The sequence below is a fragment of the Polyodon spathula genome, chromosome 7 (genome assembly GCF_017654505.1).
Source record: "Polyodon spathula isolate WHYD16114869_AA chromosome 7, ASM1765450v1, whole genome shotgun sequence".
NCBI classification, from domain to species: domain Eukaryota; kingdom Metazoa; phylum Chordata; class Actinopteri; order Acipenseriformes; family Polyodontidae; genus Polyodon; species Polyodon spathula.
The window spans coordinates 24,450,616-24,461,409 of record NC_054540.1 but is presented as its reverse complement, the minus strand read 5'-3'; the positions used below and the strand labels follow the sequence as shown (position 1 = coordinate 24,461,409).

Sequence of the window (10,794 nt, the reverse complement as noted above, 5' to 3'; positions counted from 1 at the left end):
AACCCTGTCTTTACCACAGAAGAGAGATGTTTTTCAAATAAAAGCTATGAGTCAAGTTGAACACCTAGCTGCAGACTAATAGAGGAATCTACAAGACAGTCACCAAAAGAACATGAAAACCCAGCAAAAGGGCAAAGCTGGGTATTAGATCAAGTAACCAATAGCTCAGTTTTACTAATATTCAATTTCAAAACAATTATTTGACATCCAGGTTTGAATATCTGCCAAACAAGCAGATAGGACTGTATCAGTGTTCAAAATTATTTGTGTGTTATCTGCATAACAATGGAACTGAACCCCATGCTTTTGAATATCACCCAGTGGCAGCATATAAATGTTAAAAAGAAGAGGACCAAGGACAGAATCTTGTGGGACTCCATGAACAAGGTATTTGTAGAATTATGACCAAGATAGGACACGTTGATAACAATCAAGAGCCACCTACTTTACATTCACCAGATTTTCGGGATGCTTCAGCATAATCCGGTGATCAATAGTATCAAAGGCGGCAGTAAGATCTAAAAGAATCAATACTAAAAGAGCACCATCATCAGCATTCAGAAGAAGATCATTTACAATCCTAACCATAGCAGTTTCAGTGCTCTGTGCGATTCTAAAACCAGACTGACATTTTTCCAGTATATTATTTTGTGAAAGTTATGCGAGTAATTGGTCAGCATCAACTTGTTCAAGCAATTTAGTCAAAAAAGGAAGATCAGATTTTGGTAGAAAATGACCCGCCACTATCTGGTCAAGCAATATTTTTTGTTTTTGGCTTAACAATGGCTTGCTTTAATACAATAATGACAAAAACCCTCAACATTGGTTTTTTTTGTTTTTTTTAACAATACTAGTAGGCCATGGATCGATAACACAAGAATAATCTTTGGTCTTATTAATCAACCTATGTGTATGTAAAGATAAATAGGTGAAAAATCTGAAGAAAAAAAAACAGGTAAAGGAGTCGGACAACATTTACGTTTCAGGAGAGAAATTTATGGGTGGAAATTACCCCCTTATGGTATCTGTTTTTGCTGCTGAAATACAAAGCAAACTTATTGTTAGGAGCCAACAAAGACAGGATAAAAATTTGTCAAAGGTATTAAAAAGAACTCTGATTATCCTGTCCCTTTTCAACGATGTTAGAACAGAAATTCATCCTTGCCTATTTTAACTCTGACTCAGACCTTCAGATGTGACTTCCATATGTCCCTCTATACTGTTCAGCCAGTATCCCTCCATTTACGTTCAGCCCAGCGCACAGATGTTTTAAATGTCCTAAGATGAGAGTTGTACCAAGGAGAAGTATGGTTGATCAGTCTAGTTTCAATTGGAGCAATTGTATCCAAAACATTGGACAGGTTAGAATTGTAGCTAGAAACTGCCTCAAAAACATCTTCAAAATCAGTTTGGTTACTAGAAACATAAAGCAGAGCCTGTGTTAAGATAGATGGAACAAGCTTTATTTTGGTAAAAAAAAAAAAAAAAAAAAAAAAACATTTTACCTTAGGGGGGAGGCTCAAATCTACAGTAACCAAAAAATGATCAGAAATGACAACATCAGTGAGTTAAATTAGTCAAGTCTAAACACAGAGAAATCAGAAGGTCTAATATATTACAGTGAGAATGAGTAGCAGAGGTAACAGATTGAATACAACCCAAACAATCCACAAGAAACAGTAATTCCTGAACCAAAAGAGAAGTAGGGGAATCAACATGAATGTTGAAATCGCCAGTAATGAGAACCTTACTTGCACCTATAGAGATTATAGAATCTATTAATGATGAAGCAACATCTTGCATGTAAATTAGCCAGGTTAATGCCATAATACAGTCGACACAGTGTATGGCTACCATTTATTTTATTAATTGCAGTATAATTCTTGCAAGAAACACGACTTGTTAATTAAGGAGGTAGAAAATTACAGTACTGTGGTGGCCCCTGTTTTGAAATTGCTGCACTAAAAGCATAAAGGGCATTTCAAAAACTTGTTCTGGGGGTAGTCTGCAAAATAAACATAGTTGCTACTGCCGTATACAAAAAAGCTGCCTGAGGTATTCTTCCACTGGTATAGGATGTGGTTAATAGGAATAGACTTTAGTATATGTCTCTGTTGAATAATCTGACAGTCTGGCCAAGCAGTGCTAGCATGCCGTAGTAGTTCTTGAGAAACTTTGTTAACCTCTTCTTCTGGAAAAGTGGTCAGGGCTTGTACACTCTCAGCCGTGCTATCATAAAGAACATCACCTGGTGCCCAGGGCACCAATTGCCTTGGAATGTTAGCCTTCATGTGAACATAATCGCAGACATTCCTTTTGTACTCCACCCTCAGTTCTTTGTAGTAGCAGACCTTGCCTTTTCCTAAACACATCTCGCAGCACACTCGACCCAGGGCCATGCATGTGGCACACGCAACCAACCTCTCTCCATTGCAAGCCCAACAGTTTTTTTTATTGAGACTCTTCCCGCTGCCATGACAGAATTGGCACCTGACCTTGGAAGATGCGTGGCATGTCTTGCAGGGCACCCACTTCTTCTCTTTGCATTCAGGACACTGTGTCAGCACGTCGGTGTGGGGTATCCGCGCGTATTGTACCTGGCTGCAGAACATCTCAGATGGAAACACTGGGACCTCCCAGGGGCTCAGCTCCTCTCCTTCCACCGGCCCATCAATACAGACATTTTTGTTGAAAGGCTCGTACTTGTTACATATGGCCCTGCACTCAGTGAAGCTTTCCAGTATATAGTAGTAGGCAGTTACTTGGCTCACACCGGTTAAAATCATATTTCTGGCAGCCTTTGGAGACCGAAAGGATTTTCTCTTGACCCAGTCAAGTAGGGCAGCCCGAATCTGTGCATCAGACAAAAGAATGAATTGAGAAGGGGAGAACTCCTCTTTCTGAGTCTTCTTGCTTTTCTTTTCTTGAGGTGGGGGGATTATGGTGTATATAGAAGGGTCCAAATCATATTTAGGCAAAGCATTTCGTAGGCAGTTATCTGTTTTTTCCATTGCTTGTAGATTTAATACTGTATGAATGTAACTGTCCTCTAATCGGTTAGTGATTGTAGGAGAAAAATAGTCCCTGTAATTTGCTTATCCACCAGGAAAGGTTCTGGTAAAATAATGGATCAGGTAAAGGCACGACTGTCCAAACACTTGTTAAATTGGTAGAGAAAAGCATTTGCTGAAAGGTTTATCTATGTGGCTTAGTTTTCCTGATTTACATTTTAGTTTTTGTGTACATATAAAGAAGAGCTGTGCTCTACTGTTCTGATTCTATTTGTATTAATTTTGTAGTCATAGATACCAAAAATCAATTTGTGATGTCACAGTCATTTATTAAATATTACTATATCAACTTTTTTTTTTTTTTTTTTTTTTTTTTTTTTTTAACCGGTAATAATTTTTAAAATAAGCTCTCTAACTTCTTTTTTTGTTGTCATTTTTCTCTGTCCTGGTGTACTTGCTTTATTATTGTGTTCTATTAAATATATCTTTTCTGTTTTTCTCCACCTTGACTACCTTTTCAATGCCACACTGAAATCCTGAAATTATGTAAAAACTGTCGTTAGCGTCATGAACATATAGGTTACTCATTTAAATACTGAATAGCTATTTCACCACCTTTATGTAAGTTGCATCCATTCCACCAGTCGGAAGACAGCAGAAAAGTGTTTAATTTTATGATGGAAACAACTTTGGGATAACAGTCGGGTTAAAACAGATGGAGACATTGAGTTTTGGACTGTCGGAAGACACGTTTGATATCCAGGGCCACTGTGTCTGAGCTCCAGTCAAGCTGGCAGGCTGTGATTGGCTGATTCGGCATTTGCAGGTACAGAATTGATTGCTTTCGTTGATGCAAAGTGTTGATTGGCTGGTTTTTGTGGATAATAAAATAAATTTGGACCAATTGTGTCTCTGTTTATTATTTACTGTCCAATGGATGTGAACTACGCTTAAAAATACAACAGGTCAAAATGAGAAGGCCAGTACTTGCCCGGATTGATTTTAAATTTTAAATTGTTTCTTGAAACTTGAAACTCTTCATTAAACTCAAATTATGGAACTGAATTTTGAATATACTGTTTTTTAATAGAGTAATTTGATTTAGTTTCATTCTTCATTATTATTTTATTATCAGCTGTAAACTAGTACCACTAATTTATGTACCAGCTTTTACTTCTTCGTGTTGTCAGATACATGTCAACTGTTTATAACCATGTACTTTTTTATGTCTTAATAAAAGCTACAGAATACAATAAAACACGTTCCTTTTTATCTCTGAATTGGATTAAAGCACTTAAAAATTAGGTACTCTATTTACAAAACATATATAACACACTCTTAAGACTGAAAACAAAATTCAGCTATCTTGCCTATTGTACATTAACTACATGATGACACTTTTAATTGGGATTTTCATGACATACTGTAGACACAAACAGCTCAACACATGTAGCCCTAATACAGAAAAGAAAATGTCTCTGGAAAGGCACCAGTAGTCCTATATAAGACCAATTACAACTACAATACCTGAATGTCATGAAAATCACAAAGCCACAAATAGAGGTTGTACTTTTTTTTTTCTCCTCTACTAATAACGCAATGAAACTATTTCTTTAAAATTATCTGACAGAATTTGACAGTTTGACAGTAATAGCTCTCATTCCTCCGACGTGCCAATCCATTAACGCAAGGTTTTCCAGTTAATTTCTCAGCACAGTGGGTTCCATAAGTGTCACATATGTAAGTGTGGAGAATGAATTGTCTGGGTGCTTTTCAGCAGTGGACCCCTAGTGAGTGCAAATAGAACTGCATGTTTTATTGTTAAGACAACTAACCTCATAATCAAATCAAGTCAACCCCACTGACCTCATAATCAAATTGTCAACAATATGTATGTATGTATTTCACTGTAGATGGATTTGTCATTTTGCTACAGAAATGTTATATCCTTTTACTAAAGTTGTGCAGCTTACTAAAAGATGGGAGTTTTTTTTTTACAATGCAAATACAGAGTAAGCCCATAAAAGTCCCCAATTCTAACACGGACAGGTGTGTTAATTTACTGTGTTTTGCGTTGAGATGTATGAATATAGCTGCGGGGACTGAAAGCTGAAGAGGACCAAACATTAGCTTGTGAGAGTTACAAGAAAATTAGATGTTGTAAAATTAAATCAATATGAGATATTTTATACCAATTCAATGCGTACTCAGATTTATATTTACGAAGACAGATAGCCCTCGTTCAACAGCAATCATTTTAATCGACAGACTCCATTTAGTGATGTCACTACTCCAACCATTAAATTCAACCTTGCTTGCTTTAGACTAGTAAATAAATAACTGTAAAGATCTAAACTAAATTTAAATACGCAAACCTCAGCAAATAACTGGATTAAATAAACTTATTGGGTGTTCAAGTTGGAGTGAAACTCAAAACCTTTTTTTTTTCTGTTATCAAGACATAATACATAATAAAACGGTTGCAGCAGTTGTGTGTGGTTTGTTATTAATGGGTAATATGGCATTAGTGAATGGAATTTAAAAAAAACAAATCTAACTAGTAACAGGATGAGAAAGGAAAACAGGAAAAATAGAGTAACCAAAAAAATATACACCCTGAAACTTAGGTATGTCATAAAGCAAGATTAAAAGAAATCAGCCTTTTTATTAAACGGCACGGGATGGGACCTGGAAATTTCTTGACAAGACGGGATGGGTCGTGATTTCTGATAAAGCTCAGCAGTGTAAAATGACTCATGATTGGACACTGTGGCTTTAAAATAAACGTATTTTCAATTGCAAAAGCATTTCAAATAATAATAATGTGTTACATGATTTTAACTAAAATTACCGAAATTAAAGTCTTCATTAATTTCCGAAGAGAGCACTTACTGTTCTTTTTTTTTTTACTGGAACTGACGACGAGCTAGCGAGCCTTGTACTTTGTTTCCTGCACGGAATATTTACTGGTGGAACCAGTTTCCCATTCATAGTAAGCATGGCCGCACGACAAATATTTGGGTTAAACAGTATAACCAGGAGTTTACTCAAGTTTGCGAAACAGAATACAGTTCAAGGTGGGTATTGTCGTTTCTGCAGAATTTGAATAAAATATATTATTTTGTCTGTTTTGACTAAATGTAATATTTCATCAGGAAGCAAGATGCCGCACCTTACCTGCCTGTGACCTTACTGTTTACTATCCAACCTGCACGGCTCTGCGCTGTAGATCGGTTACATTTTACAATGTCTTACCACACGTGAATTTCAAATAATATTTTAGTCATTCACTTTTTCAGTACCCCAGAACTTATGTACGTTTTGTTTGTCTAAATAAAAAACAACCCATGAAAAGAACAAGAAGACACTCAACTGTTGTAAACATTAAACACTGTCATTTTTGTTTATTCTTAGGTAAAAACTTGAACTGCGTTCGTCTGAAATCCACAGTCAGTGCCCTTCCAGGTGTTAACTGGTAAGCTGATCTGTACTGCTAAGAACACAATTAAATGAAACACTGTAAAATTACACACGGTTCTGTAGTGCTTCACAAAGTGATTTCTGTTTGAAGTTTGTGACAGGTGATGATTTTTCTTCCTGTCTTTTGCAGCAAAGTGGAACTTGCCTTGACCTCAGATGGCAGAACAATAGTATGTTATCACCCTCCAGCAGAATTTCCTTATGAACATTCAAAGGTACTGTAACTAAGAATAATCTTTGGACTTTTCCAGTCAAAAAGTTAATCATGATAAACTCTGATCGACAGTTCTGACTACGTATTGGATATGGAAAAAAAAAAAAAAAACCTTGCAATGAAAAGGTTCTGTACAGTGTATGTGCACTGACATTTCAATTCCTCACTGTTGTAGCCTATCCCACGACCAGACCCTTTAGAAAATCATGAGGAAACACATGATCAGGTGCTGAAAGCTCAGTTGAATGAAGAAGTGTTGCAGAACAAACAGGCACCCACTATCGAAGAGCTCAGTAAAATGTTCTATACGACAAAACATCGCTGGTATCCAGTTGGACAGTGAGTACTTTCCGTGTTTTTAAAATATTTTCAGTACTAGCCTTTGAGTTTATACATGTAACAGTAGAATGCAGGTGTTATCTGTATTTTCTTTCTTCTTTTCTAAAACAATATGTGCAATTACAAAAATAGAAATGATTTCTGAGTTAAATTGTGTTTTTGAAATCCTTGGAGGATTTTGAAAACTTAATCCCATCTAAAGTTACTGCACTGATTAAAGGTCCACAGCAAAAATGTATCCACTGGCTTTAACTTTGTTTTAGTCAGAGACGTGTTCAGATATATCAAATTAGAATGTGTGTGCATATATATATATATATGCTTTGTTGTATGGACCAATTGTATATAATATATATATATATATATATATATATGTGTGTGTGTGTGTGTGTGTGTGTGCCATGAAAAACTGTTTGCTCCCTGTCTGATTTTTGTGCATTTTTGCAAATTTTTCACATTACATTGAATTTGGTCAGATCATTTTTTGGGTTGTAGTAGTATATAGAGGGAGTCTGAGAGAAAAAATGACACCAAAGTTATTGCCTCCCCTAGTTAACTCAACTCAATTAAAGGGATAATTAGGGTCAGCTGTTTGAATACTTTGGTTAAAAATCAGGCCTGATTTGGGCCAGCCCTGTCCAGTGTAAATCTGACTAACTTTGGCCCTTACCATCAGAGTGAAGTTGTCAGCACACAGGTTCTAGAGGCACATCATGCCACGATCAAAAGAAATTCCTGAAGACCTCCGGAAAAAACAGTTGTTGATGACTATCAGTCTGGAAAGGGTTACAAAGCCATTTCTAAGGCTCGGGCTCCACTAAACCACAGTCAGAGCCATATTGTCCAAATGGAGAAAGTTTGGGACAGTAGTGAATCTTCCCAGTAGTGGCCATCCTGCTAAAATCTCTCCAAGAGCAAGGCATAAAATCATCCAGGAAGTCACAAATAACCCTAGAACAACATCCAGGGATCTGCAGGCCTCTCTCGCCTCGGCTAAGGTCAGTGTTCGTGACTCTACCATCAGAAAGACACTGGGCAAAAATGGGATTCATGGGAGAGCAGCAAGACGGAAACCACTGCTCACTAAGAAGAACATGAATGCTCATCTCAAGTTTGCCAAAAAGCACCTGGATGATTTGTTCACTCAGGGTCCCTTTTATCTAATATTAGAGATTTTGGTTGAAGATCTGACAACATTCAGTGTCAAAAATATGCAAAAATGCAGAAAATCAGACGAAAATCAAATACTTTTTCACAGTATATATATATATATATATATATATATATATATATATATATATATAGTGTGTGTGTGTGTGTATATATATATATATATATATATATATAATTTTTTTAATTACTTAACCTGTTACATGGTGCAACGTCTTGCTGTAAAATAAAGGCACACACACGGGCCACGCCCCCTGCCCCTTCTGCTTTGTTCTCTCTGTCTGCGTTCTGAGCAATATAGTATACTTCTTTTTTGAAAATGAATGACTATTAAAAGAGCGAATGTCCGAACATGAAAATCCAGTGTTCGTCCCAGCACTAATAGATCTTTTTTTTTTCTTGAGGTTAAATTGTTATGTACTTGTATTTATGAAACAATTTTTTTGACTTGTGTTGTCCAAGAATCCCAGTTTGTGTTTCAGCTGGTTGGAGGAGTTTTAGGGAATCTACCTTGACTCCATCAACCACTATTTTTTTTTAGTACGGTCCCTGTTATAACCAAGAATGTAAGGTTCATGTAATATAGGGAAATTCCGCACTGCTGTAAAATGCTCCAGCATAATGCAGGTGTGGCCTGTTGATTTAAAAAAAAAAAAACACCAACCTGTGAGCCAGTTTCATTAAACTAGTTTCCCACGGATCTGTTTCAATGATTGAGCTAAAGTGTTGAAAAAGTACTCTTAAACACCCGCAATCAGGGGTAAAGATAATATTACTTATACTTATTCAATTACAAATATAAGTAACAACAATTAAAATATTTTTTTCCTTTTATTTTTTATTTAGGTATCACAGAAGACGTAAAAAGACTGATCCTCCCAAAGACAGATAATTTTGAACACTTGCATTTTCCTATTTATGGTGGTTATATATATATATATATATATATATATATATATATATATATATATATATATATATATATATATACTTTGTTGTATTGGAAATCATCCTTTGTTCCTTTGCTTGATTTTTTTCCTGTACATGTAGCCATTTCATAAGCAGGATGTTATAGATTCCTGGTGCAGTACCTTATTGCTTCCTGTGCTTTGGGTCACATTTTGTTTATCATTAGTGGATTAATCAAATTTATAACACAGGAATAGATTGTAATCCAGGAATCAACCACAACTTTTTAATTTGCATCAAGTAAATATATTGTCAGTGCAAATAAGAGGCAAGAAATTGGCTTTAAAACCTTGGTTTTCACACCAATGTTGTTATTTCTTAAATGGAGATAATATAAGATTATGCCTAAGTGAAGCAGAAATAAGTGTATTTCTGTTTTTTTTTTTTTTCTTGGATTAGACCCAGTTAATAAATTGACTATTTAAAAACAATTTATACCTACTTGTGAATTTGTTTAACACATTGACTTAGTTTACATGCAAACATAAAATAGGCCTCACCTGTTTGTCACGCTATTTTGGAAGTAGTTTTTGGGCAGTTTGGGTTTACATTAAGTTTTCTCTTAGGGAGAGAAATTCTCCTTTAAATGTCAAATGACCTAATTAATATTAAAATATGGGGGTGTACATTTAAATGTTTCTGTCAGTCTTCCAATTTGGCCTTGCATGACTACTGATGTTGTATATCTTTCTTAAACTGGGTTTACAAGCAGTTTTTAGATTGTGTTGAAGAACTTCTAGTGCAACCTGCTTCAAAAAATAAAAGAAAAAAGCAAGGGAAACAAAAGCCCATAGCCTTAAACAAATACCACAAAAATTTTACCCACCCTTTTTAGCCATGCCATGTTTTGGTCACTCGCTGTCTACAGTGTGAGGAGTGTGTAGTGTGGTCCAGTGGTTGTAACCAGAAGGTAACCGGTACAAATCTCACTTCTGACTGACTCACTGTGTGACAATGAGAAAGCCAATGAATCTCCTTGTGCTCCATCCTGCTGATGAGATGATAAATCAATGTCTAATTGTAAGTGACTGTATATAATGCACAGTTCACAGCCTACCTCTGTAAAGCACTTTGTGATGGTGGTCCACTATAAAATATGGTTAATTTACAAACAATGCTGAATGACTGGCATTTGTTCTCTTACTGTTCAATGTAGTGTTGTCTTTGGCTGTCCTTAGCCAGAAACCTATTACTGGGAGTAAAATAAATAGAACATTTCACAGTCATTCTGCATTGGTAGCAACTGGATCATATTTGGAGTACCACAGCACTTGTGGGAAGAGGCTGTTCATTATAATATTTAGCATATTTCTAAAGAGGATATGATTATCTATTCTGGGATACCAAGATATTAAGTAAAGGATCAGAGTGAGGAATAATGGACAATACAATCCACACCCCTAATCTTGCTGCAAATCATTTGTTGTTGCCATAATTTGTGCCAGTACTGTGTGTGTGTGCGCGTGTGTGTATTTATTTATTTATTTGCATTGAGGGTACAGGTTTCGCATCCCAAACTGGCAGCATGCATTGGTCGAAGACTTTCCTCTTGAGGCATAAGGGTAGTTTCCCTTTCAGAAACATGCTTAATCTTCCAAATGCACTCCAGCC

General features: G+C 36.0%; 2 protein-coding genes across 2 annotated transcripts; one reads left to right on the top strand and one right to left on the bottom strand.

The window, feature by feature from the left end:
- Window positions 1-1,961: 1,961 nt before the first annotated feature.
- LOC121317813 (protein SSUH2 homolog) lies at window positions 1,962-3,011 on the bottom strand. Its single transcript, XM_041253917.1, has one exon. The coding sequence runs from the start codon at window positions 3,009-3,011 to the stop codon at window positions 1,962-1,964; it is 1,050 nt and encodes a 349-aa protein (XP_041109851.1).
- A 2,962-nt stretch (window positions 3,012-5,973) lies between these two features.
- LOC121317796 (39S ribosomal protein L42, mitochondrial-like) lies at window positions 5,974-9,613 on the top strand. Its single transcript, XM_041253901.1, has 5 exons — window positions 5,974-6,088; window positions 6,426-6,486; window positions 6,622-6,706; window positions 6,881-7,044; window positions 9,061-9,613. The coding sequence occupies exons 1-5, from the start codon at window positions 6,010-6,012 to the stop codon at window positions 9,104-9,106; spliced, it is 435 nt and encodes a 144-aa protein (XP_041109835.1). The 5' UTR covers window positions 5,974-6,009; the 3' UTR covers window positions 9,107-9,613.
- Window positions 9,614-10,794: the final 1,181 nt, after the last annotated feature.